Source organism: Ochotona curzoniae, unplaced genomic scaffold (assembly GCF_017591425.1).
Source record: "Ochotona curzoniae isolate NIBS_2020 unplaced genomic scaffold, NIBS_Ocur_1.0 contig_64, whole genome shotgun sequence".
NCBI lineage: Eukaryota > Metazoa > Chordata > Mammalia > Lagomorpha > Ochotonidae > Ochotona > Ochotona curzoniae.
In genome coordinates, this window is record NW_024466502.1 from 1,470,580 (window position 1) to 1,486,809 (window position 16,230).

The 16,230-nt window shown below is 59.9% G+C and overlaps 1 protein-coding gene across 1 annotated transcript in view; it reads left to right on the forward strand.

Annotated features, from left to right (window-relative positions):
• Positions 1-16,230, forward strand: part of COL4A1 (collagen type IV alpha 1 chain) — a 102,380-nt gene that overhangs the window by 60,880 nt on the left and 25,270 nt on the right. The window contains exons 7-26 of the mRNA XM_040991007.1: positions 72-125; positions 254-280; positions 758-841; positions 927-989; positions 2,871-2,906; positions 3,120-3,161; positions 4,234-4,320; positions 4,754-4,780; positions 4,928-4,978; positions 5,391-5,435; positions 5,757-5,810; positions 6,553-6,594; positions 8,050-8,134; positions 8,488-8,523; positions 9,554-9,718; positions 11,171-11,266; positions 11,539-11,622; positions 12,195-12,265; positions 13,616-13,807; positions 14,280-14,448. Coding sequence (XP_040846941.1) covers positions 72-125; positions 254-280; positions 758-841; positions 927-989; positions 2,871-2,906; positions 3,120-3,161; positions 4,234-4,320; positions 4,754-4,780; positions 4,928-4,978; positions 5,391-5,435; positions 5,757-5,810; positions 6,553-6,594; positions 8,050-8,134; positions 8,488-8,523; positions 9,554-9,718; positions 11,171-11,266; positions 11,539-11,622; positions 12,195-12,265; positions 13,616-13,807; positions 14,280-14,448 — 1,510 coding nt within the window. The remainder of the gene's footprint in view (positions 1-71; positions 126-253; positions 281-757; positions 842-926; positions 990-2,870; positions 2,907-3,119; positions 3,162-4,233; positions 4,321-4,753; positions 4,781-4,927; positions 4,979-5,390; positions 5,436-5,756; positions 5,811-6,552; positions 6,595-8,049; positions 8,135-8,487; positions 8,524-9,553; positions 9,719-11,170; positions 11,267-11,538; positions 11,623-12,194; positions 12,266-13,615; positions 13,808-14,279; positions 14,449-16,230) is intronic.

A 16,230-nucleotide genomic window follows, 5' to 3' on the forward strand; every position in this document is an offset into this window, starting at 1 on the left:
TTCCTGGAGGGTGGGACGGAGCCACCGCTGGTGTCTGGGGCACTGGCCACTGACCCCACTGTTTCCTTCAGGGAGAGAGAGGCCCGCTGGGCCCGCCTGGCTTGCCTGGATTCATGGGGAACCCTGTGAGTAGCGGCTCTTTCCCTCGGGTGGTCCCTCTCCTCCTGTGTCCTTTGCTTCTTGCACACACATCTTGATGCTAATGAGATTTTGAGTAAAAAAGATAACCTAATACTCACACTTTCTTTTGCAGGGCCCTCCCGGGCTGCCAGGCATGAAGGTAATCTTGTTTTTGTCTTCTCAACTTTATTAAAGGAATTCTGCTGCTGGAAACAGTTTCCTTTTACAGAGAGACTGATTTTGTGTCGGTGTGGCTGAGCTCTCGCCTGTTAACGTGCTCCCCGGCTCTGTCATGGCAGGGGAGGTCTGAGCTTGCGGGGAACACGGGCGGGTCTGCGGGCGAAGGACTTCCTCTGTCCCAGGGCTCGGCTGTCGCTCCTGGCTTTCCTCGGGTTGTGTCCGTGAGAGCAGCCTGCCCATGTAGCCTGCCCACCAGAGCCTGGTGTCCTGTCTGCAGGGTGGACAGCCAGGGGCGCCACATCTGAGGCCCTCAGCTGTCCGCGTCCTTGGGGACTGTGCAGCAGCTGCAGTGATCCGGGCTGTCCCCACCTGTCTCCCGTCTTGCTAAGTGTGGTTTTTGAGATCATCTGTACTTTTGAGTGGGATTTGCAACTTTGTCTTTTTCTCCACCCTCCAGGGGGATCCCGGAGAAATCCTTGGCCACGTGCCTGGGATGCTGCTTAAAGGCGAAAGAGGGTTTCCTGGAGTCCCGGGGCTGCCGGTGAGCACTCCCTGAGCAATCCCCAGCTGCAAGCCAAGCGTTTCCCATTGGAGTTTTAATTGTTTTCCCTCTTAATCCGTTGCAGGGCCCGCCAGGATTGCCTGGGCTGCAAGGACCCGTGGGCCCGCCCGGGTTTACTGGACCCCCCGTAAGTGTCTGAGGGTATCTGCCGAAACAGCCCCTCGGAGAACAGCTGTGCGAAAGAAAGGGGTGGACATGAGGAAGACGAACTTGAGGCTGCACCTCCTGATTTGGGAACATCACAGTCACCCTCTTAAGGAAACATGTGGCCTCTTTGTCCCAGGGTGGGGGGAGGGGCAGTGATAGTTCAGTGTAGCTAGTTGCCCCTAAACAGATGCCACCATTGTCAGTGAGTGAGTGGAATGCAAAGACAGGCCAGGCAGGCTGGGCCCCGGGAGCTTCACCGTGGCAGCATGGCGTGGACCCCCGAGCTTCACCATCGCAGCATGGCGTGGACCCCCGAGCTTCACCGTCGCAGCATGGGCTGGTCCGTGGAGGGCTTGAAGATCTTGCCCTGCAGCCTGCCAGTGCTCTGAGCAGAAGCACCTTGCATTTATCTCACACGCCTGCCTGAGGGTGACACACACGTGCGCACAGCCACTTACACGTAGACAAGCTGTACATTATACATAAATGTTTGCAAAATGGGGGACACAGCTGCACAGAGATCTCCCGTCCACTGGTTCACTCCCCAAGCACCTGTGAAAGCTCGGGACTCGTCCTGTGTGTCTCCCACGTGTGCGCTGGGGACCCAGGCACTTGTGCCGTCTCCTGCTGCCTCCCGGGGTTGTATGTGCAGGGAGCTGGAGATGGAAAACAATGGCAGGTGGGCTGTGCCCTGTGGGCACCAGATGAGACCAGATGCCCACTCCCAGGCTAGTCACTTGTTGAAGTGTAGCCTCTTCTCTGTTCTTGTGAATAGATGTGGAAAGGAGATCTTGTTTTTCCCACCTACCATGATGGAAAAGAGCCTGAGGCCGTTGGGAACACTCGACATTGTTTTGGATTTGCTGCCATGTACTCAGGGAGCCTCGTGATCTGTTTGGTTTTGAAGATTCATTTATTTGAAAGTCAGAAATATGGAGAGAACTTGACCTTGCATCTGCTGGTTCACTCCCTTGAGGGCTGTGACAGCCAGGGCTGAGCCAGGTCAAAGCCAGGAGCTCCGTCAGGGTCTCCCACGTTGATGCAGGGGCCCAAGGCTTGGTCCTTCTTGCACTGTTCCCAGTCCCATTAGTAGGAAGCTGGATTGGAAGTGGAGCAGCAGGGGCAGGAATCAGTGCCCACACAGATGGTGCCGCCCCAGAGCTGTGCCATAGTGCTTATCCCGTTGGGTTTTGAGGATGATACCCAAGACAAATGTTTAATGCCAGCCCACAGCCCCGGGCTCCTGGTGAGCAGCTGGCAGGCTTCGGTGCTGCCAAGCTTTTGTGTTGTATCAACGATTGTTCAGGACCAGTTTCTTCTTCCTTCCTTCCTCCCTTTCTTTTTTTCTTTCTTTCTTCCTTCCTTCTTTCTTTTTCTTTCTTTCTTTCTTTCTTTCTTTCTTTCTTTCTTTCTTTCTTTCTTTCTTTCTTTCTTTCTTTCTTTCTTTCTTTCTTCCTTCCTTCCTTCCTTCCTTCCTTCCTTCCTTTCTTTTTCTCTCTCTCCCTCCCTCCCTCCCTCTCTCCCTCTTTCTTTCTTCCTTTCTTTCTTTCTTTCTTTCTTTCTTTCTTTCTTTCTTTCTTTCTTTCTTTCTTTCTTTCTCTCTCTGTCTCTGTCTCTCTCTCTCTGTCTGTCTCTCTCTCTGTCTCTCTCTGTCTCTCTCTCTCCCTGCCTCCCTCCCTTCCTTCCCTCCTTCCTTGCTTTGCTTCAGTTTTTCCCCCCTGGCAAGTTTCGCAGCCCAGACAGGAAGTTTGACACCTGCAGGATCACATTACCCGTTCAGCTTTAAGAATCTTTGCACGAGGCAGGGATTACAGGTCCCTGTGTCTGTGAGCAGTGTTTAACTCCACGTCTTCTCCCACAGGGTCCCCCAGGCCCTCCTGGCCCTCCAGGTGAAAAGGTGAGTTCTTTGGTGTTCTGAGTTTCATGACAAGATTTGAAAGAAGCGTCTTTGCGGGAGCATCTCTCTGTCTCTATGTAGTCCCTCGGGGTCTCCTCCCCACGGTCCTCTGCCTCTCTGTCCTCGGTCACTGCGTGGAGTGCGTGATGTTGGTGGGATGGTTTGGGCCGACTTGATGGCTCCACTCATGAAAGCCACCTTTTTTACCCACAGGGGCAAATGGGCCTAAGTTTCCAAGGACCAAAAGGCGACAAGGTAAGTACATTTCCTGTGTGTTTCCGTGTGTAGCATCACAGCTGAGGTCGCCTCCTCTTGTCTTGCTGTGCTGTCACGCTCTTCCCTGGATGTCCTTGAGTCTGTGTGTCTCTTAGAGCTGTGGGCTTGCTGATTGAGAGTAGCTTTCTGAGGAGCTGGGATGCACTGTCATGCTCCTGGCGTGATCCGACAGGCAGAGTGCAGTGAGGACATTGACTCTGGCACACGGGGGCCTACAAAGTGAGTCGGCATGCTCTGCCCTGGAGAGCAAGCCAGGCCCAGAATGGCTGACAGCCAGCTGCAGCAGCCCGTCGGACTGCTGAGGTGACATTCGACAGTTGGTGGACCTTTCCGAGGGCCATGCAGGTGAAGAAAGGCACAGGCTGGAGCAGGGAAGGAGGCAGACTGTGCGTCCCTGATCCCTGCGTCATTCTAATGGCTTCCCAGGTTCATATAAATGACAGGGCAGATGGGGGCATCCCTGTAGCTGCTGCTTCTGCCTGGGTACCAGTGTGCAGGCTGGGCTGTGATTGCCACCAGGGGCCTGGACAGGGCTGGGCTGGGCAGCAGGCCTCACCCTAGTATCTGCCCCATGTTTGTAATCAGCCTTACAGTGAAGTGGTCTTGGTGCTTAGGCGGTTGATATTGGGGTGTCATCTGTGCCTCTGCCAGCTTTCTCTTTCCATGTGCCGTTACAACAGTCGGGGTGCTGGGATTTGATGCTGCTGGTGGTCCTCTTGCTTCTTGTGGCCTGCAAGCTGCTGCTCCCTCCTCAGCCTGTGTGCCTGCCCGTGCTGTCACTGGGCAGGACTGCCTTCGTTAGACGTACAGATGCAGAACACGCACACCCCTGGAGGGGCAGCCCCTTTGGCGTCGGGCAGCAAAGCTGCTCCTGCTGTCTGGTCCTTCGGTGCCTTCTTCCTGTGAAACTCAAGTTTATGCCAAGGGGCAAAATCAGGCAGCCATTACATGTTTTAAATTGATGCTCTATTTGGGGCTGCACTTTCCCCCTCTTGTACGTGGGTGCTTTGGTTTGTTTTGGCTGATTCGTTCTCTGTTTTCATGTCCACAGGGAGATCAAGGCGTCAGTGGCCCTCCAGGAATGCCAGGACACGCTCAAGTGCAGGAGAAAGGGGACTTTGCCACCAAGGGAGAAAAGGTACTCTGGGCTGGTGCGGCCACTGCCGCCTGTGTTCTGGAACACATTCTAAGGGACCAAGAAAAAACCAAACTAAAGCCAGGTTCTGCACCTGCTTCCCATCCTGTGCTGGGAAACGAGCTCCATTCCACCCAGGGCATACGCTATGAACGCTTCTCAGAGTGGGGCAGCGACCTGAATGACCCACAACCGGTCTGAGACTGCCCCTGCTCTGCTCTGTGGGGGCTTGGAGCTGGGAGCATCACCAGGTCGGTTCTCTCTGCCCTCTGATGCCCACAGCCCTGGCTGGTTGGAGCTGGTGCCAGCCACCGGTGGCTCTCTGCTCACTCTCGCCTTTCAGACCAGCGGTTCCCTTTATCGAATGTTCCCTGTAGCAAGTGAAGCTGGCCTAACCATGAGACACAGCTCACCTCTCTTTCTCTCATCCTTCCAGGGTCAGAAAGGCGAACCTGGGTTCCAGGTAAGCAGCTGGTGGCTTTCTATCCTCGTTGCATTAACGGGAGAGAACGTAGTGGCCCCTGGTTTCTGGCAGGTCTGTGCCGCCCCGCTTTGCTAGCTTGCCAGCAGGCACTAGAGAATCTCACTCGGGCTGTTTGCTTCTCTCCAGGGAATGCCAGGGATGGGCGAGAAAGGTGAACCTGGCAAGCCAGGGCCTCGGGTAAGCACCTCCCCAGTCTGTCCTGTTCCCCTTCCCTCCCTGCCAAACGCAACCCTGCGCAGACACACGGGCGGGGGGGGGGACTTGCCGGCTGTCCCTGAGGGCAGCTCTGAGACCCCCGTGTTGGCTGGGGGCCTCACTGCAGTCTGGTAGCCTGGCAGCAGCGGAGGGGCCGGGTATGGGGTGGGAGGCTGAGGCTGTGGCTGAGCAGTACACCCCTGGAGGGCAGGAGAGACGTCTTAGCAAAGCCACAGCCCTGCAGCAGCTCCTGCATCCCAGGACACTGCTCTGCCACCGGCTCCGTCCTGCTCCTGCACCCGCAGCCGGAGCACAGGGGTGCGTGTGGCTTCAGAGAGACCGCGGCCCTGGGCTCCCTACGGAAGCACTCACAATGTTTGTCTTCCTTGTGCAGGGGAAGCCTGGCAAAGATGGCGAGAAAGGTGAAAAGGGGAGTTTGGTAAGTCCTCCACAGGCCTTCCTGTCGCGGTGTGAGTGCGGGCACCGCCCGGGCTTGCTGGGCACTGCCCGGGCTTGCTGGGCACCGTGGCCGCCTCCCTGCCACTGTGCAAGCATGGGTGCCATCCGACCTTGCTGGGCACTGCCCGGCCTTGCTGGGCACCGCGGCCGCCTCCCTGCCACTGTGCAAGCACGGGTACCATCCGACCTTGCTGGGCACTGCCCGGCCTTGCTGGGCACCACGGCCGCCTCCCTGCTGCGGTGTGAGTACGGGCACTGCCTGGATTTGCTGGTCACTGCCATTCCATCTCTCTCACTGTAGGGCTTCCCTGGAGACTCAGGATACCCAGGGCTCCCGGGCAGGGTCGGCCCCCAGGTGAGACCTGACCCCCGAGCGGGGTCTTTTGTTATATTATCTATCTATCTTTTCTTACTCTGTCACTGGAATAAAGGATCTTAGGCTCAAAGAAAAAAGTTCTGTGAGTGAAACACATTACTAGTGATTTTTTTGGTGTTCATGAAGTTTCTATGGGAGAGAAAGAAGATTTGGACTGCTCTACCCCTTCAAGTTTTGCACGCGTCTCTTGCCTGTGTTAACTCCTTCCTGGCAGTAAAGCAGCAGAAGCCGGAGAGAGGAGCGCTGGCGGCGAGGGGCTTGGCTTCCCATTTCCCACTCACACGCGTGAACAGCCCCTTAGCATGGGTTCCAGCACAGGGCTGGGCTGCGGCCAGCTGGGAACGCAGGCCTGGGTTCTCATGTGGGTGGCTGTCCTTGAGCTGTCCCCTGCGTCCCAGGGGCCAGAGCCAGGCACTGAACCTCAACCCGCACGTCTTTGTCACCTGCCCATGCGTATGTCCCTGCTGCGTGCATTTGTGAAAAAATGACGTTGAGCAGTCCATCCAACTTTTTTGTTCAGTATGAGAAAGGAGTATTTCCAAGTCTGTAAGCGTAGTTGTCGTGTGTGAGAGCACTCCCATGTCCTCTCACGGGACACCTAGTGCCACCACAGTGCTCCTGGCCCTTGGCGGCCGGGCCGTGGCTTGCCAGGGGAGCACCCTGCCTTCTGAGGGATGTCTCTCATGGGGACAGGAAGTGGAGCTGTTTCCTTCTCTTGCAGGGAGACAAGGGAGAAGCCGGACCTCCAGGCCTGCCTGGCATCGTGAGTATGGCGCTGGCTGGTGCCCTCCAGGGTGGGCAGAGGGAGGCTGCGGGTCGGGTCTGCTCAGGTGGGGACAGGCCCTGTGGCAGTGCCCGTGAAACCCTGGACATGCAAGGGCATGTGCTGTGAGGCCGCCCGCGCCCCTCTTCCACGCCGTGACCTTCCTGCCTCTGCTCCGACTGCTGAGAAGCCGGGATTGCTCCGGGGCCTGCCACACGCCGGGAAGCCTGTGCAGTGGGCAGGGCGGAAGAGTGGGCCACCATCATTGGTCGGAGCAGACCATTTGTTTTTGTAGACAGCATTTCACTGCTTGTCCATGTGCTGTCACCATGTCACCAGGGCTTTCTGAGTTGAGCTTCTTCCTCCACCGTGCCTCCCGTGGGGCCCTGTCGGAGCCCTGTGCCCCAGGCTTCTTCCCAGCCGGGGCGTCCCCTGGCGGCTGAGTGTGGCTGTGCTTGCTGTTCCTGCACAGCAGGAGCCACACTTCTGGGGTTGTTGGATCAAAGCCTGAATCTTATTCATGTGCTTATTACTTTGTGTCTACTCGCAGTTCTGTTGTTGGTATTTATTTGAAAGTTTTACACACACACACACACACACACACACACAGCCTTCATCTGCTGATCTGTTCAAATGATCGAAAGCGCAGCCAGAGCTTCCTGGTCTCCCACACGAGTGCAGGGACCCGAGGACGTGGCTGTCCCCCGCTGCCTTCCGTGGTATTAGCAGGGAGCTGGATCAGAAGTGGGACAGCGGGGAGAGGCTTCGTTGCAGGTGGTTCAGCCTGCACACTGTCCTGCGTTCCATATGTCTTACTTGTGGCTGCTTGCAGTGTTGGAGTACTCTGTTTTTGCCTGAACTTCAACACCTTTTTGTTAGTTTTTGTTGATGTTGGATGTTTGCCCCTTTGTTCCTGTTTTCTTTCTCAAGGAAGGATTGTTTACATTTATGGGGACGGTGGGCTGGTTGCGTGTGTATCGTGGAGTAGTCAAATCGAGTTATGTAAAATACACTCCTCTGCATAATAACTGCTAATTTAGTTGGTACCTAGGGTTGTGTTTAAGGCCGTTTTGCTTGCATGTCAGTAGATCAGAGCCAGGAGGGGCCGCTGTGTCTGATGTGGCCAGCAGGGCCTTCTGGGCTTTAGATCTCTGTGATTTCAAAAAATACAAGCAGATCCACTGTGGGACATGAAAAGAAAAGTTTTCCAGCAAAATCCATGGGTGGGCGCCCAGCCTGTAGCCCGGGGCTGTGGAGTGTCTGCTGTGTGGTGTGCATGTGCCTGCCTTGGTGTGGGGGCAGCAGCTGCATAGAGGGGAGCCCGGGACCCACTCAGAAGCCCGTGCCCTCTCCCTCGACGGCTCCCGCACCCAGCCGCCCCACCGCTGCTCCCGCATGCTGGGTACGGGAGCTGCCGCCCTGACGCCAGGCGGCCATCTTGCCCTTGTCCTCCAGGTGATAGGCACGGGACCTTCAGGAGAGAAAGGAGAGCGAGGCTTCCCAGGAACGCCGGGCCTCAGAGGAGAGCCAGGCCCTAAAGGTAGGGTTGTCCTCCTGTACCCCTTTTCCAGGGCACCTTCTGCCCTGCAGAGCTGTCCCGTGATCTGGTCTCCTCCAAGTTTCAAGGGGGGTGTCCTCAACAAGTTTGTGGAAGATGCTTGGGATGAAACAAGTGCTTGGGTTTTGGACTAGACGCCTCCGCTCCGTCCCCCAGGCACTGTGACGTGGTGACACTTTGGGGTGCCTGTCACGGGAGCATCTCTCCCAGCTATAGGACGCTGCTCCAGACCACGGGTGGCTTCCTGTGTCTGTGCTCCCCTGGAGCTTGGTGGGGCGTTGGGGGGTGTCGGGTGGAGAAACTCAGGCAGCCCGACACACTCCCTCTCTCTTTAGGGTTTCCAGGGATCCAAGGCCAACCGGGCCCCCCAGGTGAGATGCCGCCGCTGCCCTGCGCCCTTCCCGTGCTTAGCTTTGCGTGTGTTTATCGTGTGTGAGGTATCTGAGAAATAGCAGTGTCACTGCTGTCTTCCAGTTAGGGGAGAGATGTGTCATCTGTCTGCTGTCCTTGTCTGAGCAGGTGTCTGTGGGCTCTGTCGCATCCCACCCTCCTCTGGGCCCAGCTTCACTCAGGCGCGGCCCCTGCAGTCCTGCCCGGTGCTTGGGGGTCGCTCCCCGATCCCGTGTCTCCCCAATGGGTCACCCTCACTTCTTCCTGCTGTCTTGCCCTTGGGCTCGTGTTCTGGGATCCCAGACCTGCCTGCTCCTTCCTGCTCGGACAGCCTGAGTCTGCCTGAGGCCGCCCTGTCCCCACCGTAAGGCCTCCTGCTGCTGCCCCCAGGTGCTGTTCTCTTCAGGGTTTTCCACAGAAACCATCAGACCTGTGGATGCTGACCTTGACATTGTGTGGCCTGCAGCCTGCTCACAGTGCCTCCTGGTGTGCCCTTGGCTGTGCTTTCCCATTCTTCCTGCTTGGCAGCCCCATCCCTAGACCCCCAGTGCCCAGCCTTTGCCTCGGTCCCACACGTGCTCTGTGCTGCTGCCCCTCCATCCCTGTGCCAGGAAGGTCATTGGAGCCGAGAGAAGTGCATGGGCTCCACATCCACACAAACTGTTCCCTCTGAGCTCACTGCCCGGCTGGCAGTGTCCCGCTGTTACAGTCCGTGCCTGCTGGCCCTGGCTGGAGCCCTGCCCAGCTGGCAGTGTCCCGCTGTTGCAGTCCGTGCCTGCTGGCCCTGGCTGGAGCCCTGCCCAGCTGGCAGTGTCCCGCTGTTGCAGTCCATGCCTGCTGGCCCTGGCTGGAGCCCTGCCCGACTGGCAGTGTCCCGCTGTTGCAGTCCGTGCCTGCTGGCCCTGGCTGGAGCCCTGCCCGGCTGGCAGTGTCCCGCTGTTGCAGTCCGTGCCTGCTGGCCTGGCTGGAGCCCTGCTCCCAGAGTCGCTGATTTGCCTGTGTTGGTTCCAGGCTTTGCTGTGCCAGGCCAGGCTGGTGCTCCTGGCTTCCCTGGCGAGAGAGGAGAAAAAGGCGACCAAGGCTTTCCTGGCACATCCCTGCCCGGACCCAGTGGAAGGGATGGAACCCCGGGTCCCCCCGGGCCCCCAGGACCTCCGGGACAACCCGGCCACACCAGTGAGTTCCCGTGGTATCCAGCCAGGGGTGGGCATGGGAGGGCAGTGCTGCCCAGGGCTGGGACAGCTGCCAGAGCTGAGCACAGGGCCCAGTGATCGCCCGCCGATCGGGCAGTCATTCACATTCCACTTGGGGGCTGCACAGAGGTGGCAGTGCCAGAGAAAGGTGTTGTTAAAGCTTCCAGGAACCGTCACGCGTTCAGCAGGTGAGTGGCACTGTGTTGATGGAGAGTGCCATGTGCTGTCTGCTGCTCATCGCCACACTTGCACACTGCGGGCAGGGAGGGGACGGCATGGGAACAGATGCATCAGCATGTACGGTCACACGGCCGGGCCTCAGATTCCAAGTGCTCCCTGGAGCTTCCTCGCGTGTCAGAGCTGGGTGTTTGCCGCGAGCTCGTGGCTCTGGTGGGAGTTGCGGGCAGGGGTGCCTGAAACACAGATGCTCTGAATGCGGCCAAGGGGAGGAAGGAGGGCCGTGGGTCTGGTGGCCAGCAGGCAGGGCACCTCCAAGGAGGAAGCCGTCACCCAGAGGCTGTGTGAGGTCTGGCCGGCCTGGTTACTCCCTCAGGCACGGTCAGCATGGACATGTGTGGGTTTCGTGTGGCCCACGCAGCGCCCTCCCCTTCTCGTGATGTTGTAAAGTGTGGGAAAGGAGGGGCGCATCTGAATGGGCTGGACATGCCCATTGCAAGGCGTTGTCATCCGTGTCCCTGAGAAGGTGGGGACCCCTGAGGGCCCGGGCCGTGCTCCCCTCAGCAGGGGTGTCAGTGAGCGGGCTGTAACTGGACGCTGCTGGGATGTCTCCTGGGACCACTCGAGGCTGATGATGAGCGGCTGGCATTGCTTGTTCCCAGGGATGTGAGCAGTGTGGGTAGGCTGAGGTGGCAGGAAGTCCGTTCCAGAAAAGTAATTTCCAGCTCGTGGGAGTGGGCGTGTCCAGCATTTTCCAGGAATCAGGGCCTTCGCAGCGGTCAGCCTCGCTGGGCTGGGAGCCACAGGCAGGCTCTCAGAGGTGTAAAGTTCAAGTCCACTGCCTGGCCTTCAGGTCAGAGGGCTGGAGGGAGATGTAGGGCCAGCCCACCGCCACAGCCATTGGGAGCAGCTCTCCGAAAAACCAACAAGCACAGGCAGACAAAGCCAGAGCGCCCACGGCCTCCGTGCTTCCCTAGCTGGAACTGGCAGCCATGCTGCCCCGCTGGAGTGAGCTGTGCTGGGGAAAGGAGGGCTGGGAGTTGTTCAGGCACAGGTTGGCGGGCCCTTCTGAGCCCCAGGTCATGAAGCTGTGAACCTACGGGGGCGGGGGTGCTTTGCAAGATGAAGATGCAGTGGGGGGGCCAGGGTGAGGGGTGGGGACAGCCCCCCAAGGCTGCACGACCCCAGGTGGTGTGGTTGTTGGAACAGAGGGCGAGCCTGCCTAACTGCGATCCTGTGCCTTTGATGTGCGTTTCAGATGGCATCGTGGAGTGCCAGCCGGGGCCTCCGGGCGACCAGGGCCCTCCCGGGGTTCCAGGGCAGCCTGGATTGACTGGCGAAGTTGGAGAGAAAGGTAAGAATGCAAGTTAGAAAACAAGAGTGGTCATGTGTGGATTTGTGGGCTCCTCCCTGATGGATGAGCTTGCTCACCCAGCTGCAGGGCGTGGGCCTCTGTGGCTCCGGCTGCCTTATCCGGTCCCCGCAGTGGGCTGCCCGGCCGGGTGCCCCTGGGGAAGCTGGGGATCCCTGAGGACTCGGTGTGAACACAGCGTCTCGTGTCCCCTCCACACATGGCTGAGATGATGCTTGCCCCGGCACCTGCCACTCCTGTGCTTCCTCTTTCAGGTCAGAAGGGGGACAGCTGCCTCGTCTGTGACACGGAAGGGTTGCGTGGCCCCCCAGGGCCACAGGGGCCCCCTGGAGAGATCGGTAAGCCCACTGTGCGGGAGGGTCCGGGCGCCGTGGGAGGGCCCAGGCAGCGTGGGAGGACCTGGGAGGTGTGGGAGGGCCCAGGCAGCGTGGGTGGACCTGGGAGGTGTGGGAGGGCCCAGGCAGCGTGGGTCCTGGGCCACACACCTTCCTGGCAAGAGCGCTTCCCTCTGCGAGGGGTTATGCTCTGTGCTCCGACTTGGAACCAGTGAGGCGGGCGTGCAGCCTGAAGGGCAGGGCTCTTCTCTTCTCTGGCAACTAGCCTGCCGTTGGGCATCAGTGAGATTTCCTAGTGAGAGGACAATGGTGTCACGTTCACCCCATCCCACGGGCTTAACTGACTCAGATGACATGTGCAGAGCCTCCCTCACGTGGTCCCTAGGACTATCTCTGTGAAGGTTGGGGCACTTGCAGCCCTTTTGTTCACAAGTCACTTGCGGGCATGTGGGGTCATGATTTGGTCCTCTTTTTCAGGCTGCTGTGTGGACTTTATTCTTTGCAGTCTTGTGGGGACAGAGGGTTTGGAACAAGTGCCTCATAAGTTCTGTGCTGCTTCTCTCTCTCTCTTCAAGGATTCCCGGGACAGCCAGGAGCCAAGGGCGACCGTGGATTCCCCGGCAGGGATGGCCTTGGAGGACTGCCGGTGAGTAAGGCCACTGGGTTCACATGTGTGGGTGAGTGTCAGGCCCGTGTGTCTGTGTTTGCACATGTGGCCCTGGTCACTCATGTCCATGCGGCCTGGGACGGAGTGCCACCGTGGCCTGCAGGACCCAGGTTGCCAGTTCCTGTCCTCGCACTTAGCCAGTCTCGCCGCTGCCTGTGTCAGGTCTGGTTCTTCCTGCAGGGTCGCTAGGGTTCCCTGGGAAGCTGCCATGGTGCGGGGAGAGCCGTGGCCTCTGTGCGTCCCCCTCGGGCATGAGGGCCCCCTTGTCAGCTGCAGCATTGTCTGTGGACGGGCTCCGCGCCAGCCATGCCTACACAGCCGTCAGGGTTCTGAGGCATTCCACCCCCCTCTGCCGACAGACAGGCATTCCGGAATGTTCCTGCTGCCCACGTCTGTTGTACGGCAGTGTTTTCAGATCTGAAAAGTTTAGTATCTGGGTCACCTTGGCACAAAGCTTTTCAATCAAACACAATACCAGCTGCCAAGCATTGCAAATTCTGAAGGAAGCCGTTCACAGACATGAAGCCTCAGCTGCTGCTTGCCGAAGTCAGGCCCGTTCACAAAGCTCCAGCCTCGTGGCCTGGCCCCTCCTGGATTCTCTTTGCTCCTGTAAACGCTCCAAACTGCACCCGCTGTCTGCAATTCCCTTTAGTACCATGCTGTTCCGAGGCAGCTCTTTAAGGTTTTCGGGGGTTTTAGATGTTGCTGGAAGCTTCTAGGTACTCGAGTAGGTGGAGATGGGGCTGTATTCCTCTTGCAGTCTGAGCCTCTGCTCCCTGGGCGCTCCTAGGGCTGAGCGTGGGGCAGGGAGCGAAGTGCTCACTGTCGAGATTGTTGAAGATGTGTCTAAGTAAAGGAAAAGTTCAAATAACCGGGAAGCCAGCCCCGTGGTGGGGATCAAAGACAGAAGCCTTTGAAGGCGGCGGAAAAGGACGCCCCTGACCTCTGTCCACTGCCTCTGTCGGCCCGGCTCTCCTGGAGCTCTTCCTGTTGGACTCGGGCTGAAAACCACGCCAGATGCTGCTACCCCCGCCCAGCCCTGACCGTCAGATAGCAGAGAAAGGGGCAGGGAGGCAGTGTCCCAGCCAGGAGTGCTGCACGCCCACTGCCATGCTGCCCCTGGCCTGTGCTGGGCCCTGTGGGACGCTTGGCAGAGGCACATTTTCAGAAGTTGTGCGAGCACTGATGTGGGTGGGGTCTGACAGCGAGATGAGCCGTAAGCCCATGATTGTCTTCAAGCAGGTGGCTTCAGGATGCAGTCTGTAGCCTGGGCACGCTGGGGTGGGCCACGCGTGGTCTGTGGTGGTCTCACAGCCATTGTTCTTGCAGGGACCGCAAGGTGCCCCTGGGCTGATGGGGCAGCCTGGAGCCAAGGGCGAGCCTGGAGAGATCTACTTTGATGCGCGACTCAAGGGCGACAAAGGAGACCCCGGCTTCCCAGGACAGCCTGGCATGCCAGGGAGAGCGGGGTCCCCTGGGAGAGATGGCCTCCCCGGCCTGCCCGGTCCCAAAGGCTCCCCGGTACGTTTCGCTGTGCCTTCACACCTGCATCTCAGAGACGGCGGGGCAGTGCGTCTTCATCTGGGTGGTGCTTCTGCAGGCCCATGGGTCCCCTGGGGTCCACAGGCCTGGGTGCTGCTGGTGCGCACCTGGGGATGGAGTAGGGTCTTCTGATGGGCTTGGGGTATGCACATGGGTCTGTCTTGCTGCCTGTTCACCCTGCAAAGTCTGACATCTGGTGTCAGTGTCACTGCACCAGAGCGAGCCCAGGGCCATGTGCTTGTTCCCCGAGTGTCTCCTAACGAGGGTGGGGGACGGGGAGGCCAGTGCTGGGCTCAGAGAAGGGACTCATGGCAAGGGCTTCGGGGGAGGGGGTGCGCTGAACAGTGAAAGCCAGGGCTCTCCAGCCCCGACACGCTGTGGGAGATGTGTGGGGTGGGAGTGCTGCTCTTCCCACTGGTGACTGCGTGTCCCCTTTCATCCTGGTTCCCAGGGCTCAGTAGGATTGAAAGGAGAGCGTGGCCCCCCTGGGGGTGTTGGATTCCCTGGAAGTCGCGGTGACATTGGCCCCCCTGGGCCTCCGGGATTTGGTCCGATCGGCCCCATCGGTGACAAAGGACAAGCAGGCTTTCCTGGGAGCCCTGGGTCCCCCGGCCTGCCAGGTGAGGTCTGAGACTCTGGAAGGGAGCACGGAGGATGCTGAGGTCATCGCTCCTGCAGGCGCGGGGCGGGGAGCTGGGCTCCTGCAGGCGTGGGCGGGGAGCTGGGCTCCTGCAGGCATGGGCGGGGAGCTGGGCTCCTGCAGGTGTGGGCGGGGAGGTGGGCTCCTGCAGGCGTGGGCGGGGAGCTGGGCTCCTGCAGGCGCGGGCGGGGAGGTGGGCTCCTGCAGGCGCGGGCGGGGAGCTGGGCTCCTGCAGGCGCGGGCGGGGAGCTGGGCTCCTGCAGGCGTGGGCGGAGAGCTGGGCTCCTGCAGACGTGGGCGGGGAGCTGGGCTCCTGCAGGTGTGGTTGGGGAGCTGGGCTCCTGCAGGTGTGGTTGGGGAGCTGGGCTCCTGCAGGTGTGGGCGGGGAGCTGGGCTCCTGCAGGTGTGGTTGGGGAGCTGGGCTCCTGTAGACGTGGGCGGGGAGCTGGGCTCCTGCAGGTGTGGGAGAGCTGGGCTCCTGCAGGTGTGGGCGGAGAGCTGCGCTCCTGCAGGTGTGGGCGGGGAGCTGGGCTCCTGCAGGTGTGGGCGGGGAGCTGGGCTCCTGCAGGTGTGGGAGAGCTGGGCTCCTGCAGGTGTGGGCGGGGAGCTGGGCTCCTGCAGGTGTGGTTGGGGAGCTGGGCTCCTGCAGGCGCGGGCGGGGAGGTGGGCTCCTGCAGGTGCGGTTGGGGAGCTGGGCTCCTGCAGGTGTGGGCGGAGAGCTGGGCTCCTGCAGGTGTGGGCGGGGAGCTGGGCTCCTGCAGGTGTGGGCAGGGAGCTGGGCTCCTGCAGGTGTGGGCGGAGAGCTGGGCTCCTGCAGGTGTGGGCGGGGAGCTGGGCTCCTGCAGGTGTGGTTGGGGAGCTGGGCTCCTGCAGGCGCGGGCGGGGAGGTGGGCTCCTGCAGGTGCGGTTGGGGAGCTGGGCTCCTGCAGGCGCGGGCGGGGAGGTGGGCTCCTGCAGGTGCGGTTGGGGAGCTGGGCTCCTGCAGGCACGGGCGGGGAGCTGGGCTCCTGCAGGTGTGGGCGGGGAGCTGGGCTCCTGCAGGTGTGGTTGGGGAGCTGCGCTCCTGCAGGTGTGGGCGGAGAGCTGGGCTCCTGCAGGTGTGGGCGGAGAGCTGGGCTCCTGCAGGTGTGGGGCGGAGAGCTGGGCTCCTGCAGGTGCAGGCGGGAAGCTGGGCTCCTGCAGGTGGGGGCTGGCAGGGGCTTGGACTTCTTAGCTTCTCAGCATCTTGCCTCCTTGTTTGTGAGCTGGGCTGGATAGCTTGAGTGCGAGTGAGAAGGCGGGTGTATCACGGGTGCCAGCGGAAGGCCAGCTCGTGTGTAGACATAAGGACAGCACAAGGCCATTTTTTTCCCCTCTTTCTGCCCACGATGGCGTCCCGGGTGGCGTCCTCTCCACAGCTCCTCTTCTGTCCCCATGTCAGGCTTGCTGCTGGCTTGGGCGTTTGCTGATGCCTCACTGAGTGGCTCACACATGTGCTGATTCTGTCTCTTAACTGGGTGTCCAGTCCCAGCCCTGTCCTTTCCGCTGGGGACTGCTGTCTGCTGGTGAGGGTGGCACGCAGAGCCCTCCAGCATTGCCTCATGGTGGGCATAGGATTGCCTCATGGTGGGCATAGGCTGCTGTGTGTTTCATGCCCAAGAATGGTCCCTGTTCTGTTGTAGTTGGCACTCGGCACCCAGGTATGAATCCCTTGATGGCTGTTGTTTAGAATCCCAGAGCCATCCCCTTTCTGACTGGGGGCCAGGGAGAGTGGGCTTGACCC